Raw genomic sequence first — 18,236 nt, forward strand, 5'->3', positions numbered from 1 at the left:
CTTCTGCAGTGGAACTACTTAGTTTTAGGGCTACGTGACTGATCTAAAGGCATGAAAATAAATAGACGAAGAGGCTCCACTTTACATGAGACTTCATTTACGAGGCACAGCATAGAATGCATTCACCGCAAGTACAGATAATGTTTGTATTCATACTTGGGGAGACTAGACCGCTACGCTGACTCGACCAGCAGCGCCACAAGGGGCACAGGCCAGGGAGGCCAAGGATGGAGCTGATAATGCGGTAAGCTGCAGCCGATATAACTGAAATGCAGATGGGGGGTGTCTCTCGACCAATGACACGCCCCGCCCGTCCCTCAGAGTCCTCTCTCATCCACCCAACGACGCGAGTCGATTACAGGATTTTTGGGATATCTGGGCAACAGTCGCTGTCTCCACCGCTCAATGACGGCGTGATGCAGCGGTAAGGTACCGGAAACACGTCAAGATTTCGTAATCTATAGCATCTGGAATTCACATGTCATATCAGAAAGCCAATGGCCCCGTCGAGGTCCCCGTTAGCTGCATCTAGTGCCCGCATAGCCTCCTCCCGAGTGAAACCGAGCTCGGTGATCTTCGCGATGGAATCTTGTGGCCACCGGGATGACTGTGCCGGAGCTGGACGAGACGGAGGTGCCGTAGATGAGCTGGCGCCACCGGGCCCTTGTGCCTGATGAGTAACTGCACCCGTCCGAGCGCCGACTTCGGCACCGTCAGCACCTTTGACCAAAGGCTCATCCTCGAATCCATCTTGCAGATGCTTAGGAATATCTGCCTCTCCCAGAAATGGCACTGCTTGGTCTTGAATGACCAGTGCTCCCCTCCTGAGGTCGATGCAGGCCTGATGCCGCCTCAACATATCCAGACCCAGGAGGAGATCAATGTGCTTGCCTTCCATCACGGTAAAAGAACATGGCAAGAACATACTTCCGATCTTGATTTGAGCCGAATGGACGCGCCCCAGGATATTCGCAGTGCCCACTCCTTTAGCAATTCCCCCGTATCGCTGGTCTACCAGACGCATGATGTTGCACGCGGTCGCACACTCGGGGGACATGATAGTGACCTGGGCGCCAGAATCGACGAATGCATTAAGTTTGTGGCCGTTGACTTCGACTGGTATGTACAACATGGTCACGCGACCGAACGCTATGGCAGTTAGCAAAGTCATTCTGTCGCAGGAAGGAGAGGGCTGAACACACATTCCGGATGATGCTCCATGGCGTTATGGAGGTTCTCTGTCACCGCATTCTGGCGAATGATCTCTTCAATCTGCCGCTGGTTTTCCGGGTTGAACGGATCTGCGTTCAACATTGCAATCCGGGCCTCCTTCTCAGCCTCTAACTGAGCCTCCCGCCGCTGTTGGTTGAGGAATACGTCGCGGAACCGCTGGGCATCACTGGCTGCGTCTGCCAATTCCGGGTTTTGCCGTCGGACAGCTTCGCGCACTCGAGGGTCGCCTAGAATGTGTAACCGGATGGTCTCGGGATCTGGGTTCATCGCCTGACGCCGTTGGAGGTTTTGTTGCGCAGCAGGAGCGCTAGGGCCGCCAGCAGTGCGGGTGGGCGCCTGAGGACTCCGCAGCGTAACATGGACACCCAACATATCTCCTTCCCCGATTCCAACCTGTTCAAGGGTACGTGCATCATCTCCGAGTAACTGATTGTTGTAGACGATTCGTTGGGCGCTCGGGGGAACGGAGGTTTCGCTCTCGACGATAGCTTTGAGAAGCTCAACGGTCATGTCCCCACCCACCTCAAGCGATATGATATCAGCATCGGCTTGGTCCGGTCGGATGACACTGACAGTGATACGCCTATATTCATTTTTACTTTCGGTTAGATGGTACAGTTGATGATCACCAGGGGACCCTTTTCATTTTTTTATTTCCTTTGCTCTCTTGTCCCACTTACATGGTGTCTGAGCTGTAGTGCGGGGAAGCTATCCAAAGCTCCCACAGGATGAACTGAACTCAAGATGCAACGTTTCAGAATCGACGTCAAGAGACGTGTGATGTATTTTACAAAAAAAAAATATGACACTGAATTGAGAAGAGTAAGTTGAAGATGGCGATTCGTCGATTGGAAAAAATTCACAAGGGCTATAAAAGTACAAGTCGGCCGGAATAGGATGTCACGAGCTTTGGGGAAGGTACGGAGAGGAAGGAGGAGGGGGGAACGAGGAAAGAAGGAGGACTAGGAGGACAAGTGTAATGAAGACAGGGATATCTTGGAGAAGGGAGGCGACTAAAAAAACAAAATGGTCAGGTTTTCCGGTGAGCGAGGAAAAGGTAGAATAATAATAAGCAGTTGGTTGTCATGAGTCGTTAGTTCTTTCTGGTTCCTGAGGACATCAACCGCGGTCGGCGAATAAATGAACTTCTCCCAGATTAGGTAACCGTGCCATGCGTCACCATTTTCTCGATCCATGAGTGTCCATCATCTTCTCTCTCTCGTTCTTCTTCATTACAAATTTTTGCCTAGATCCTGATAAAAGCTAGGACCGAAGAAGAAAATGACACATAGAGGAAGGAAGTATAATAAGATATTTTATGTGTTTTTATTATATTTCTTTTCAATTTTTCTTCTCAGGTCGTGATATGAAAACTTAAAAATCAGGTGTTCATCCGTGCATGGTGCAGGGATATATATATATACACACATACTTCCTGTATCGGTAATCTCTCATGTTGCAAAGAACTTCTTGAATTCCCTTCTTCCTAAATTTAAGATTCTAGTAGCCAGAGAACGCTACATTACTCTGTTTATGGTTAAGCCGGGTCGTCGTCGCTCTGAAAGATTGGGCTCGACTTTCAAGAAAATTCTCTATTCATCTCAAATTCTGATCTAGATTGGAGAGGGTGTTCTCCAAGTATGAAGCTGTACCGTACCGTACTAATGTATTCCATACCCATATCGGCCTTCTACAGCGGATCATCACGAAGACTTGCAGCAGGCGGAGGACCCTAGGAGCAACGGACTAACTCCGGTATGGGGGTTTTATTGGTTCAATAGGTTCAGTTGGTTGAAAAGGCGTTCTACCGCATTGAGCTAGTTACATATAGGTCAAACTTCCTCGAAACACACCACCCTGTTAACCTGCTCCCCCACTTCCCAGACTGTTAACGAAGATCTTATTACCTTACCATTTGCTTATCTTATTTATGTTTATTCTGAGAATTATTTACATCGGCTTTCTTCTTTCTCCCCTCTTTTCGTCCCTGCCCTCCTTTGAGCCACATTGAGCCATAAAGCTCACATCATCAAGAAACGTTGCGTGCGACATATGCCTCATGCATTCTCTATCCCTATGGCTTAGTACTACTAGTAGTAGTGTTGACGCTAAAAGAACACTCCACCTGCAGCAGGCAAGTAGCTGCGAAGGGAACGTTTTCCTAGCCATTGTGGTCATCTTATTAGACTCATCTTCGAATTTTGAATGGGGCAATCATAACGGGTGATTGAGTCTGCGATGCTGACAAGCGGCGTGCGGCGTGGAATAGCTGCTTTGGATTGGGCTTTAAACTGCTAGCGTGCATGAAACTAACGTATGAGGACATCCCCTACTTACTCTGTCTGGAACTGACTGCGTACAGGGAGGGTCACATGCAGTCGTACATACCATGCTACTCAGCACATCATAGGTGGACGATCGTGGAAAACTTATCCTCGGGCGGGGATTGATTATGAAGCGTTGGATTTTTTTTGGCACTGTACCTTTGCCAGTCTAGAACGGCTGAATCCGACCCACGCAACCACCGCTTTAATTGAGCCAGATTCCAAACACAACTCGAGACGAATTTAGCAGATGATTCCGTTGCGAACAGCGTGGCACGGTGGTATGAGTCAAAAACAGGCAACTCATCTTCCACTGTAGTTGACTGGAATACCACATGACCGAGACGTGCTTCCCCTCTTAGCAACTTGGCAGTTGACACGATGGCTTCCTTGAGCGGATGTCTATAGGTGGTGGATCTTGAAGCTGGACCTCTTTGCTTGACACACTCAGAGAACTTCCGACAATACAGTCGTGCCTTTGATATGAAGAACGGCTAGATAATCTTGGATCCCTGATTACATTCCACGCTGACTTGAAAGCTGAAACGATGGACGAAATAACTACTGGTCGACATGATGGTCAGTCTTCTATTACTCTGGATCTGAATTTTGGGTAAGTCCTGTTTAACGGAAGATATAGCATCGCGTTTGAACCATTCATGTCTCGGTATCGTCACTTGTATTTCGACTGAGTATAGGTTCGGCTTTCTGAGTGCTTCTTGGCTCAAAAGTAGGATGTCCGCTATGTTTGCAAGCGAAATATCTATACTCTCATTCCGCGACGTGCGTCTAATACTTGGGTACTACCTTGGCTCGCTGTACAGTCGCTGGACTATCCTAGGTACAGCTAGCCACTAACATTGAGACAATACGCATCTCCAAGAGCTTGCGAGGAAATGGTCGTATGCTTTCGTGCTGTGCCTACCGAACACAGATGTGCAGCAAAGTAACAGGCTCCGGAGAAGTGCTTGTCTCACCTTGGACCTTAATGTTAGGGCCTGTATCGCTCTTGTACAAGCTTTTATGCGCATTTGAGTTTCACATTACAACTTGAAAGGTTGAGCTCTTCATGCCTGGAAAATATAGTCAACAATGGCCTGAACTGAGAGAAAACTGGGAAGTATAAGGACGGGGCAGAGATGGTAAGAAGAGGTCCACGAAATGTCGGCTGGGTCGCTTTCTGATAAAGTTTTAGACACTTTAGCAGCAGGAGGCATCCTACAATGTGTGTCACTCTACAACCCCATTGACACTACGGCGAGAACCGAATTACTCAGAAATTCACCATAATTAAACCACTGAACATTTGCATTAATGTAGTGGGCGTCCCGTTGAAGTCTGCATATTGATTTTTGCAAGATCGAGGCACTTAAGCCTTGCTCCTTCAAGGGAAGGACTTTTGTTTGCCTCCTACTTGTAGTATGAGACATCCGTACTTGATATTTTTCTTGATAGGGCCCACAGCATTCATTGACGTATCCTGCACATGCGGATAGATGGCCATAATTCTTTCGGGGCATTTAAGTTGGCTCTCAGTCACGAAGTGCTTAATAAGCCTTTGTGTGTTAGGTTAATCTGCTCCGCCCCGGTGGAGAACGAGAAACCGGACGTCGCTGTCACCAGGAAACATGCCGCCTTAATCCAATCACGACAGCTTCGAAGCAAGGCCCGCTTCAGCCTGACCTTCAGCACAGTTGATGCTAATGTTTAGCTTGAGGTACGCAGCTGATACTTCAGAGCGAGGGTGGCCATCTGGAGGACCTTGATGAGATGAGATGAAAATGAAAGCAGAGAAACTAGAGGCTGGTCAACCGCGGTCAGATATCGAACATAGTCTCTAGAGCCCTTTGCTTGAGTTCCGTAGAAATCTTGCGACTTACCTAGCCTTCACTACACAAGCGGGCCCGCAGAAGGCAGCAAAGACGTAAAGAATCTATAACGTTAGTTGTAAAAACATGTTTTGGCTCCATATATTCCTATCCTGCCCCGTTGATCACCATGCGATGGAAATAGCGCCTGCATATGGCGATAGCCGAATGTTGGTCTGGGCTATGTTGGCATAGAGAGGACATCTAAAGACGTGAGCCTACTAGCAACAAAGTCCTCATTGCGTGATCGATTTAGTGGCCCGCTTATCTGCATGCCGTGGCTTCTCTGTGCAAGAATGATTACCGTTGCAAGCCTGGGAATACCTTTGCTTAGGTATTATTCAAAGGCTTCCGCGAGTCGCTTCGCATGACCATATTCTGCTGATGATATAGCCAGAAAACACCGAGACTCGACTGAGTGGGAGAGGCGAGATTTTGAACGCAAGACTATCTCACAGACGATCCCTCCTTGAAACATCTATCGCGCAAAGATAGACAGTTACCAGTTTTTATCAACCAAATATGCACACATTTGCCTCGCCTATAAATGGCTTCGACAGAATTCCTCAGCTTTCTACCCAGCCTCCACTTGTTTGCGGCATGTCTCATGAGCTTCCATTATCATCCTGACCGTATTTCCTGGTCATAAGCTGGTCTGCTATCAGCCTTCATCAATCGGCTACGGCATGCAACTTGCTACCATAGCCGGCCCCTTGTACGGCCTCCTTTGTGCTTTTGCTTGCTCCTTTATATCTAAGCATATCCGGTCGCCAATAAACTTCGTCGGTTTCCGCCAAAAATCCTCAATACTGGGGAGTATATTCTTTTGATATTTATGGGCGCTCGGCATGGTTCATACTGCGAAGGTCTATAGCCATAGCGCTTGGGTCGGCTCATAGAATATTTCTGCGAAGAGCGTCATGGTGCCATAGTATCGGGGTGCGCGTTTTAACGTCGAACCATCATAGCGATGCCGATGCCGGTCTTGACCTGGACCCATCATCCAAATTTTTTCTATTGTACGACAGGGTGTCGTTTAATTGGGGCATGCTAATAGAGAGAACACAAAGAGGTGAAAAGTATAAACGTGCCAAGGTATCGGTGGAGTAATCTCCGGGTCAGCTCACTTGGCAATTTGGTAACCGAATATCTTCACCAGCGCCGTCCTCAATTCTGACCGAGGGCCTCCGCACAAAGCATCCTGGTTAACTTCCATAGTTCTAAGACTAGACCTACCCCTGGGATAGGAAGAGGTGAGAGCAAAACATGACATTTATTTTTGTCAACGGTGAGCTTTATGTATATTCTTTGTTGGTGGGTATCTGATTAGATTGATAAAGCGGGTCCCACTCAGGGACCGAAATGCGGGCTTGGCGGGCTTTCCCAGCCAATGCCTGTGAGCGAAACACGAGATCATTCCATGCCACGCCTTGGGAACCAGACATTCTTGGTGTCTTTCGAGGCAATTTTCCCTGTCCCAGCCGCTCTAGAACTTTAGATTCCTAGGCAATTTCTCGGTCATGCCGGAAAATTTCGAGACTACGACCCAAGAAAGAACGCTTGCAGATGTCTTATCAGATATGATTCGCTCACCTTTGTTGTCATCGTATTCTCTTTGGTCACGTTCAGACATGGATGTAGTGTTTTTTTTTTTTTTTTTTTTTTGTTTTAAGTTTAAATGCTTCCCCTTCCCCCCTTACCTCATGATAAAGGCTTAACAACGTTTTCCCCTCGCCCTCTGCCCTCATACACCGATAACGACGAGGGCAGTGCAAAATGTCCACCGAAAAGAATCCACATATTCATGATGCTGTCCAATCTCGCGAACTTCAGCAGGAAGTCGAGTTCAAAAATCCAGGTGTCAAACGTATCGCAGCTATCTCATCGCAACTGGGCATTGTAGCTCGTGTCTTTCTGTTCTTCGGGATCTTTTTGGTAGCCTATGTCTATGGCTTGGATGGACAGCTGCGAGTGACTTATCAGGTACATTACCTGCTGTGATTTATTTTTTGTCAAGGAACTAATGTCGATAGCCTCTGGCAACAAGTAGCTATGCCCAACACAGTTTGCTTACCACGATCAATGTTTTGCGTAACGTTATTGCAGCTGCCGCACAAGTAAGCCATTGCATCTTGTCTGCTATCATTCACTGACACTTAGCGTAACAGCCAACAGCTGCGAAAATCGCCGACGTCTTCGGGAGAGTTGAGCTGATTCTGCTCTCGGTTTTCTTCTACACTATCGGTAGAGATTGCCAGTTTATTGGATGTTGGACGCTGCTGACGTACCCAGGGACTATCGTTGAGGCCTGTGCGGACAATGTTGAGACTTTCTGTGCGGGTGCTGTTCTATACCAGGTATTTTATTCTCTTCGCGAGTTGTATACGATGAACTCTGACTGGAACTTCGTCTTTAGATCGGATATACGACTATTATTCTACTTGTTGAGGTTCTAGTAGCAGATATGACTTCGCTTCGATCCCGTCTGCTCTTCTCCTATATCCCTGCGACTCCGTTCATTATAAATACCTGGGTCAGTGGCGACATTGCCTCTGCCGTGTTGGGGGTCACCAGCTGGCGCTGGGGCATTGCGATGTTTGCAATCATATTCCCTAGTAGGTAAATGCCCTGTAAAATTGGGATCTTCTCTGATTCATGTCAGTTTGCACCATCCCTCTCTTTGCGACGCTGCTTGTTGGACACCGTAAAGCCAAGACGGCCAGTGTCGAGACATACCAGCATCCCATTCGGCTTCTCGGCGCAGGGAAATTCGCTAAAGAATTGTTTTGGTACCTGGACGTGGTGGGCATCCTGCTTTTGATTGCTTTCTTAGCCTTGATTCTTGTTCCATTCACGATCGCCCGTTCCGCGGCCGAGCAATGGAAGACTGCGAAGATTTTGGCACCGCTAATTATAGGTCTATTCTGTCTGCCCCTGTTTGTCATTTGGGAGCGTTCTTATGCTCGGTATCCCATGGTTCCCTTCAAAGTAAGCGGTTGCGCATTATTTCTCGAGCAGTCACTGACAAGATGTAGCTGCTCAAGGACCGCGCGGTTTGGGGAGCCCTCGGCATAGCAACCATGCTCAACTTAGGTATATCGATGTGTGTCTGGTGTCTAAATACTATGCTAATAACATCGTAGCTTGGTCGTTGCAGGGAACATACCTCTACACCGTGTTGCAAGTCGCATTTGACCAAAGTGTCCTCAGTGCAACACGTATCTCGTCTCTATACAGGTTTGCTATAGCCATGAAATCTTTATTTTAGACCCCTCTGACATCACTAGCTTTGCATCCGTTATAACTGGGTGTATACTCGGGGCGATCATTGTCAAGGTAAAACAGCTGAAGCCTTTCATAGTTGCCGGAACCATTCTTTTCGCAGTAGCTTTCGGCATCCTTATACAGTTCCGCGGAGGAACAGGTAGCTCAAGCTACTCTGGCATTATCGGCGGAGAGATACTTTTGGGTATTGGTACGTTGTGCAATGGCTAAGATGATTAGCTCAAACTAATTTATGTTGTCAGCTGGCGGTATGTTCCCATATCCCGCCCAAGCAAGTATACAGGCTGCAACGAAACACGAGCGTGAGTAAAAACCTCTCAATTGAACGATCTAGTCTAAACATTACAGATCTTGCTGTGATCACTGGTCTGTACCTGGCGGTGTACAACATCGGAAGCGCTATAGGAGGTACAATTTCTGGCGCTGTATGGAGACAGAGGATGGGTAAAGAGCTCACTAAGCATCTTGGTGGTGCAAATGAAACTCTTACCGATCTGGCTTTTGGAAAGCCTTTTGACTTTATCGTTTCATACCCTGTCGGAACACCTGAGCGGGAAGCTGTCATTCTAGCATACAAAGAGGTCCAGCGTATCCTTTGCATCACTGGTATATGCCTGACAGTCCCTCTCATCATCTTTTCTCTTTGCATTCGCAACCCAAGATTGACGAAAGATCAAAGTCTTCCCGATGCCGAACGGGAGGAATAGTGCCACTCCTCAAGCTGGCTTGTTTAGCAGCCTGAGATAATGCAAGACTAGGGTTTCTGTGCTATAGCCAAACTCGACTCGGAAGCTATACTCCTTTCCGCTAATTGTGTTGTGTGAACCATAGGAAGGCCAGCGCATTTGGTATTATCAACCTAATCGTGCTAATACTTCGTTAATATTTGTATAATAGGGCTGATACTTATGAATCCCAGCGCACCTCAGGCGTCTCGGGTGAAAGTCCAGGACTTTATATGAAAATAAACTATCATACACTATACAGTCTGATTTTCCACTGATTTTCTGGAATGCGATCTGATAGAAAATGCATCTCGCTTCGTCAGTTAATATACGTTCGCCTTATCATACAGGCAGGTCGCCTCGCTGTTCCTTCTGTGCTCAGACCAAGGCCGACCTGAAAGCAAATACCATACTTCGCGTGTCAGGGATCAGGTGATATCCTGTTCGGTTTTGTCCTTATCTGTGTCTAGGAAGCGTCGACTATTCCCCACTAGATCGAGAGGCCTCATGAGCTATTTAGAAGTTACACGGGGCCAATAGCTAATAAAACAACCACCCCTTTCTGTCCCACAAACTCGGCATCACTCCTGAGTCTGTGCACTCAAACCAAGGCAGGCTCTCAATAATTTTGCTAAAGCCTGTGGGGATATCCTCGGATGTCCGCTAATACAAAAATATTATTGAATAGGGCGCATTGAAGCGCCTCAAGTGCACACATCCTACAGGTGCCTGTCGTACCGAACTTGTAAATGACCCCTTTGCTAACCTTTAATTCTCAGTTAGTGAGCCCAAACCCCCCATATACACTACTACTGAAAACGTTACAACACTAATAACCTTACTATGTAGAGCGAGAGGAAGGCTTTTCTGGAAAGCTCGGAGAGGTTCCACCAATAGTCCACAACGTGCATAAATAGTTCTATGGAGTACGTAGGTGGTATATACTTGGTATACCTTGCTTTGCCGGCTCAACTGGGGCTAACATTCCGGCCGAGGAAACATGATTAGTATGCATCTTTGGCTGGAGCTGATTATGGCATGTCTACTCCGTATTGCCACAACGTTATACGCGAGCCCACTTTGTCCCGCTCATTGTGACGAACAGAGTGGATAAGGAGCGTTGTGAGATCCGTCATTTGCGTTGATCTGTGGCCAACTTGCTAACGGTTGCGTTACTAAAGTAACTAATTCCTCTCCGGTGAGGTCCCTTCACCTGACAACATTACAGAGATAGAAACATGCTTTGTGGGCGTGCAAGATTGTTTGTGAAAATCAAATACTCGGTTCGGTGGTGTATGACTTGGATTCATGGAGAAGTCAATGAGTTTCAGATTCCAGAGCTTGCTGGCGCATATGTTAAGAGGAAACCCTGAGTTGTGATCTGATCTTTGCAGTGAGGATGGTCGATATTACTCACTTGATATTACCATAGGATGGCTTGTATACCGAGGAAAAACGTCGAGAACAAACAACCTACTTCGAATCTTGATTTCAAGAAATATTGCATGGACCTTATCGAGTTATTACTCTAGCCTTTCCACCAAGTGAATACGACACGTCAGATGGAAGATATAGATGATAAGGAAACGATAAAGCGAAGACGTCGGATGGTGCGCTCTCAGGGTTGAGACTATATCTCCTCTGGTTTGCCTCGCTTTCTGCCATACGATGTCTAGTGATAGCATGTGGAGCCTAGGGATTTGCTCCATAGGCTAGTGGAATCCATCTTCTTTCGGACACGATAACTGGCCGCAGCGGCACTGCGCCTTCAAGGTCCACTGGTTTCGGCACACACCAGGGGTCTCCGCCGATATGATTGAAGGATAGACTTCAACCATAACTGAAGAATGCTACACAGTGCTACCAGAAGAAGTTCTTCCGCCTGTTATGATTCAGCTAGCGTTCCGTATACTGTTTTTCCTGGGTTGGTTGATGCATTTGAAGAATTGAATAGGAGCCATATTTCGATGGCATTATCAAGCTGTGCGCCAGGTCTAACCAGCTGAAGAGCCCGTGTATCATGAATCTTTTTGCGGCCTCCCTGGCGCCATAAAGGAATCCTAGGCCCGGATATTCCGATGTGGGCGTATCAACACAAGGGCGAATATTTCCATTCTCGGTTATGAGCTGTAAGGTCCACTATGAAGCCAACACTGGAACTTGACGATTAAACAAAGTTCCAGACCCTACGGGACATGACTCTTGTCCCTTGGTTCGGTCCGCGAGAAAATTGTATCTGTTGCATTAGGGACCCATTGCTGTGACGTGAAGGGTGTGACTTACAGTTCAACTTCCCAAAGGAGGAGACTAAATGAATGGTTGCTGCCGATCGCTATGGGACGGCGTACGTATTCCCTCCAATTACTATGTAGAATGACGCGACCCAAGAGCCCTCCGTTTGCCAGAAGAGTGGTGGCTTTCTTATCCAGAGATATTCAAGACATCTGATCCTTGAGCGGGAGCAAGTTGGAGTATACTACAATTCACAGTATATACGACACATAGTATAGCCTGCACATTATTTTCGGTATGATAAAAGACGTGCTACTTACGGAGTACGATTTACACGTTGATTAAGGACATGCCCTTGTTGGTTGGTCTTGCCCAGTCCGCAGGACCCGTGTGGAGTATCCCGGGGCCACTTTCCGACTTCTTGGCATGTCGGACGATTTGCTGCGCCACGATGCTAGACCTACGTAATTCCGGGGTTCTGCGCAGTCGGAAGACTCGTAACAGGAATAATTCCCAACGTGCAGCTTCAGTGTGGGCCCTGCTAAATGAGAAGGGTCATTTACCGCTTATCCGACATAATAAGTCCGCAGGTTTTACCAGCTTCCCCCCAACCTAGGATTAATGCCAAGAGGTGCGGAGACGGCAAATGGTTGAATGCAAGTATCTTGGCATTGTTGGCAGTGAAACAGTTAATATAAGCTTGTGGTCAGTGTTCGTTCCAAGTCTTAGTGATCGAGTCCCACTTGCCCTTTGTAAGTGATCTGCTAGAGATCAAGCCTTTGGGAAAACTTCGGAACATTCTTAGCGAGCCGGAATATCTGTAATCTGTTTCATCCCGGAAGAGTGCTTTCGACCTGGAAGAGAGCAAGAGGGAAAGATTGAAACGAGCCAAGGGCGTCTATATTCCGCCAATGACTCGATCAGAGGGGTGTCTGCGGTAACATAGCAGACACACTGAGGCTATAAAGCCTCTGCATCCCCACGACCATGAACCTTGAATTTGAGCAGACAAAAAGCATCTATCCATTGACTTCTCGTGCCATTCTTTAAAACACTCTGGGAGTGATCCTTTCTTTCCAATAACCAACTTCTTCAATCATTTACAATGCTTCCCAAGGCTGTCCTCCTGTCTCTGCTCGCCTCCATGGCACTGGGTGCCAGCGAGTTCCCTATCCCCGAGTCTGCTGGCACTGAGACTTTCTCGGAGCCCCAGGAGATCGCCGCTGGAGAGACCTTCGACGGTGGTTTGAAGACTTACGGCCGTGGCGTCGAGTGCACTGGCCAGGATGAGGGTGGCGACAGCGATGCTGTCTTCATCCTCCAGGAGGGTGCTACCCTCAAGAACGCCATTATCGGTGCTGACCAGATCGAGGGTGTCCACTGTGAGGGTGCTTGCACCATCGAGAACGTCTGGTGGGAGAAGGTCTGCGAGGGTATGTGCTAGTATTTTATTTTCATTCGGACGACAACTGACTTGTGTCGCAGACGCGCTCTCCCTCAAGAAGGGTAGCGGCCCTTACAAGGTCATCGGCGGTGGTGCCCAGGGTGCCGAGGACAAGGTTATCCAGCACAACGCCGAAGGTGAGGTCAGCATCGATGGCTTCGTCGTCTCCGACTTCGGCAAGCTCTTCCGCTCCTGCGGTAACTGCGATTCCCAGTCTCAGCGCTCTGTCACCATTACCAACGTCAAGGCCTACAACGGCAAGAAACTCGCCGGTGTCAACGAGAACTACGGTGATGTCGCCACTATCACGGACACTTGTGCCACCTCCGTCGAGGACATCTGCACGACCTACGAGGCTACCGAGGGCTCTGGTGAGCCCAGCGAGATTGGCTCTGGCCCCAGCGACTCTTGCGTCTACACTGACCCTCTTCCTGCCTGCTAAGCGCATACTCAGTGTATCTGAGGGGATATCGGACATCTTGGGCGCTTTCTTGTTGTACTATTTGTCTCCCTGCAAGGCAGTCAAAGTCAATACTTCACTGCCTTCCTGTATCTAATAATATAAAGAATTGGACCCTTCTCTGATAACCCTTGGGGTTGTCCGAGCTGGATTGGGATCAACACACATTTCGTTGTATAACTTGTAGAAGCGAGTATTTACAAGCCATTCCTCACATAAACTTATTAGCAACCCGTGAATATCCACATGTGCCGCCTCAATACAATTCTGTCAATGACGCTTGAACTATCTGGTTAATAACAACTTCATCCTTGTCAATAGTAATCTATAAATGCCGAAATCTACCAATAAATATGATATGTAACAATCTTGGCGGTTATTGCCTTGACTTAATCTAAACGAATGTGGTGCCGAATCTTTTGCTCCCGCTTATTGTGAAACGGCTTCTTTCTTCTCTTCCCCTTATACATTCATTAGCCCAGTAATATCGAAATACAAGAAGAACAGAATGCATTTGTAGCCTATTACTAGAATACAGGATTAAGCATTGAAGAAGAATGTCCAGGAAGAGATCATATGTCCAAAATAAAGGTCTAGGGATGTTACAATGATGCCCAGGACTACGATAAATCTAATTTACAAGTACTACTAGCTCAACATACAGTACTATTATATAATATTATAGATCTGGGTATAGAGGAGGTGGGGAGTAAAAATAGAATTGGACAGGAACCGTATTCCAGTTACTTTACTGTTCCAATGTTATCTCTCATGAGCTTGATACTAAGGCTATCTGTCCAACCATACCCAGTCCGGACTCGTACGGCATACCGGTAATAACGATACGGAGACCGGCAGCCCCACAAAGATCTCCACTAGGCTTAACTCCGACCCAGAGAAGGTCCGTCAGCGAAACGCATAAGACCGTCGACTTACGCTCCATAGTTTCGTCCCGAGCATCCACACCCAACAATGGCGCCCGCAAGCGAGCTCCCCAAGCGCGATTCCGATCAGCTTATACCCATTCGGACACAAAAAAAGGGACCCGATGACTGGAAGGGTCTCACGGACTCAAAGGAACGGCGACGGCGCCAGAACAGGATCAACCAGCGAGCTTACCGTGCGTATACCTGCTAAAATCTCACTCGCCTAAACCTTATAAACCTATACAAGGGCGAAGAAACAGATACTAAACAAAACCACACAGGCCAACGCAAACGAGCCGAAAAGCTCGGTCTACCCATCAATGCCGAAGGAGCCGAGTCCAGCACGGCGTCTTCATCTTCATCTTCATCACAATCCCCACCCACAACAGCCCTAACCACCCGATCAAACTGTCCCACCCCCGACCAAACCGCCGCCCTCCTCGACCTCTTCAGCAAAACTGCCTACCAGAGCTACATCCTCGGCTCCCCAACCTCCGACCACCTCCTCACCCTCGCCAAAGTGAACGTCTTCCGCGCCTTCGCCTCCATCATGTCCACCCTCGGCATGCCCAAACACCACGAATGGATGGACGACGACGCAATCTCCCCCTTCACCCTCCTCCGTCCCGGCTTCACCACCCCCTCCACCATCCCCCTCACTCTCCGCCCGACCAAACTCCAACAATCCATCCCCCACCATCCCTGGCTCGACTTCTTCCCGCACCCGCGCATGCGCGACAATCTCATCCGCGCCGGCGACTTCGACGACGAGCAGCTCTGCATGGATATCATGGGGTTCTGGGATATGAGCACCGAGAGTTGCGGGCTGTTAGTGTGGGGGGATCCGCAGGATCTGGGGAATTGGGAGGTGAGCGAGGAGTTTATTCGGAAGTGGCCGTGGGTGGTTGGGGGTTGTGCGGAGTTGTTGGTTTCGACGAATCGGTGGCGCGCGATGAGGGGGGAGAAATTGATTTTTAGATATCTTTAGCCTTGTTTCTTTATTTCTTTATAATGAAATGAATGTACGGTGGTTTTAGTGGGGGTGGTTTGGTTTGGAGTACTAGTATGTATGTCTATATGTGGAGTTTGAGGAAGGTTACTGGTATCTTGTAGAGAAGAGATCGGATGATGAGATCATTAAGACCCTTATTCCCGGCGCTAATGCACATTGCTTACGCGCTAGAACCACTTTATTTGCTTGGGGGTTTGGCTCATCCAATCATGGGGACTGTTGTGGGCTTGGCCCGTTCTTTTCAGACTGGTATTGTATCGTATTGAACGGTATATTGTCTTTGTCTGCTTGCGGGGAGGGGATATAGATAATGCCATGGCATGACCCGCATCAACATCTCATTGTAAAATGAAGGACCTTAGTGCTAACATTGGAGGCAGAGTGTGTGAGGATTGCAAGAAGTCCTTCGGATTCATTGCTCGGGAAGACCCTCCACCATCTACTGTCTCTCTAGCCCACACGCACCCATCATGCCTAAATCGCCCAAAAACGCTGAATCTGCTTTTGAGCAGGCCTATAATGCCTATTTTGAACGTGGAAAACCATCCGATTCGCGCGTTAGCCAAGGGATTTGGCCTAACTAGTCAGGCAGACTTATAAGCACCTACTCGCTCGCAGTAAATAGGGTCCAGAGCTGAGCGCAGGGTGTCAGGTGATTCCCCGCATAAATGCCCCACCACCCTGTAGTTTCCTCGTCAGACATTTCAGGGTCATGTTTCTGATCTTTGTCTATCATTACTAATGTTATCACTTCACTCCGAGTCTCAACTCTCTCACAAAGCCTGATTGGCTACCATCTGCAAGCTCTTTCATAAAAAAACATAGTTTCACTCGGTTTTCGGTTGGTATGGCTAGAATGAGTTAGCTCTCTGAAGCGCTTCGATCATGAAATTCTCAAAGACCTACCAGGCGCTTAGGAGGGGCGTCAATCCAAGCAGACATTTGGTACTGCTGGTTATCTGCAGGTGTCCAAGAAAGATCGTACTTGACCGGCTGCATATATTGGGTAAAGGTCATTGGATATCCAGGGCTGTAAGGAGAAGCTTCGTGGATGTCGTCGATTTCCTCCTTTGAAAGCTTGACCTTCAAGGCATCAGGCATAGCCTTGATGTGTTCAACAGTGTTGACTCCGACGATGGGGAACACAAATGTGGACTGGTGGAACAAATATGCCAGGGCCTGATTGGGTTAGCTCTATGCTTGACTAAGAGGAAGGAACAGAAACTCACAATAGCTTGCAGCGTCGTTCCCTTTCGGTCCGCAATCTTTTCCAAGACCTCACTGGTCTTGAGGGCAATATCAGAGACAGACCCCATCGGTGCATCTGGGTCGGCTTCCCTCTCCTTTCGCTGCTGAACTGTAAGCAACGCGCCAGTGCCCAATGACCCATAAGACACAATCGCCATGTCTTGATCCTCGCACATGGGAATAACATCACCCTCCATGTCGCGGAAGGCTGCGTTCCAGTTGCCCTGGTAGACAGAGAAGGGGGTCAGGCCATGTTGTTTTGCGTCTATTCAGGTTAGTGCTATAGTCACTTCTGAGGGGAAAAGAAGGAAAAGAAGACCTACAGGCGTTGGCCTTGACAACAATCCAAGCAGGGGTGTTGCTAATTCCGAGGTAGAGAACCTTTCCTTGCATAACAAGGACATGAAGGCCCCTCATAACCTCTTCCACAGGAGTTGCATAGTCCCACCAGTGGACGTACAAAAGGTCGATATAGTCGGTCCTCAGCTTCTTCAGACTATCACGGACCGAAACGTGCATGCTCTTGGCAGAGTTACCGGTAAAGTTTGTCTGCAGGGGCTCTGGGTCCTCGCTAAAGGCACGATAGCCGGCAGTGTACTTGGTGGCAATGACCATCTGATCCCTGACACCGCGCTCCTCCATCCACTGGCCGATGAGTGTTTCCGACATTTGGTTGTTATAGTTGCTGGCGGTGTCGATAAAGTTTCCTCCCATATCGTAGAAGACATCTAGGAGCTTGAAAGGTTCTTCATTCTTGCCAGTGTAGAACCTCCATTCGTTGCCGATGCTTATGCCACCGAGACAAATGGGCGATACCTTGACTCCAGCAGAGGGAGACAGGATGCGATGCAAGCCCAGGAGGGTCTTGGGCTTGGGTGCAGTTGGGAAGCCCATGGTTGAAAGGGGTCAAAGAAGTCTGTGGTATGATGGTTAGGAGAAAGCAAGGAATGAACTGATGAGGGAATGAGAATTGTTTCAAGATTGGGAGTACATATACTCCGTAGGCAGTGTACTCGGAGTAGTTGCACCAAGTGGGTCCTTCGTCAGGGACGTTGTGTACGCTAATGCAAGTTGCTGACTCGCTATGATGATTCGCATGAAAGCCGTCATTGACTCAACTTTGATTTTACGCAGTATATGAGAAAACCCCCAAAGGTGGGTTCATCCAACGGATCTTGGTGCTGAATGAAAATGTGTACTGCTTACCATAAAGTGGATCATAACGGGGAATACGGCGGACTTAAATCTGGCTTACAGTCAACCAAGAAATTTTACCAGCTTTACTAACAGCAACGCACTATTATCCAGCCAATTAGATCTATTTTTTAGGTCCCACTGCATTATTTACCAATTATAATAGTTCAAATGTCCGGATTATCGACTAGTCCACCTCCGAAGATATATACTCCGTAGTTATAATAGTAATTATTTTAAATAACTATATTTTTCTATAAATAAGGTACTGGCGGGCTACTGGCT

At 48.0% G+C, this 18,236-nt stretch overlaps 4 protein-coding genes across 4 annotated transcripts; 3 read left to right on the top strand and 1 right to left on the bottom strand.

Moving 5' to 3' along the window:
* The first annotated feature begins 7,068 nt into the window (after positions 1-7,068).
* Positions 7,069-10,046, top strand: F9C07_2135561 (putative transporter). The gene is made up of 11 exons (XM_041288818.2): positions 7,069-7,408; positions 7,459-7,542; positions 7,594-7,669; positions 7,718-7,782; positions 7,842-8,040; positions 8,088-8,413; positions 8,461-8,518; positions 8,569-8,662; positions 8,713-8,900; positions 8,953-9,012; positions 9,059-10,046. The coding sequence occupies exons 1-11, from the start codon at positions 7,202-7,204 to the stop codon at positions 9,415-9,417; spliced, it is 1,716 nt and encodes a 571-aa protein (XP_041141397.1). The 5' UTR covers positions 7,069-7,201; the 3' UTR covers positions 9,418-10,046.
* Positions 10,047-12,772: 2,726 nt separating this feature from the next.
* On the top strand, positions 12,773-13,553 carry F9C07_486 (pectate lyase; the record flags this gene model as incomplete). Its single annotated transcript, XM_041288817.1, has 2 exons — positions 12,773-13,100; positions 13,153-13,553. The coding sequence occupies 2 exons, from the start codon at positions 12,773-12,775 to the stop codon at positions 13,551-13,553; spliced, it is 729 nt and encodes a 242-aa protein (XP_041141396.1).
* A 372-nt stretch (positions 13,554-13,925) lies between these two features.
* F9C07_2278911 (uncharacterized protein) lies at positions 13,926-16,218 on the top strand. Its single transcript, XM_041288816.2, has 2 exons — positions 13,926-14,691; positions 14,779-16,218. Exons 1-2 carry the CDS (start codon positions 14,544-14,546, stop codon positions 15,483-15,485), a joined length of 855 nt encoding a protein of 284 aa, XP_041141395.1. The 5' UTR covers positions 13,926-14,543; the 3' UTR covers positions 15,486-16,218.
* On the bottom strand, positions 16,219-18,131 carry F9C07_2278912 (sterigmatocystin biosynthesis dehydrogenase stcV). Its single transcript, XM_041288803.2, has 4 exons — positions 17,081-18,131; positions 16,739-17,022; positions 16,416-16,688; positions 16,219-16,360 (listed from the first exon to the last, which is right to left on the bottom strand). The coding sequence occupies exons 1-4, from the start codon at positions 17,649-17,651 to the stop codon at positions 16,337-16,339; spliced, it is 1,152 nt and encodes a 383-aa protein (XP_041141394.1). The 5' UTR covers positions 17,652-18,131; the 3' UTR covers positions 16,219-16,336.
* Positions 18,132-18,236: the final 105 nt, after the last annotated feature.

Source organism: Aspergillus flavus, chromosome 1 (assembly GCF_009017415.1).
Source record: "Aspergillus flavus chromosome 1, complete sequence".
NCBI classification, from domain to species: domain Eukaryota; kingdom Fungi; phylum Ascomycota; class Eurotiomycetes; order Eurotiales; family Aspergillaceae; genus Aspergillus; species Aspergillus flavus.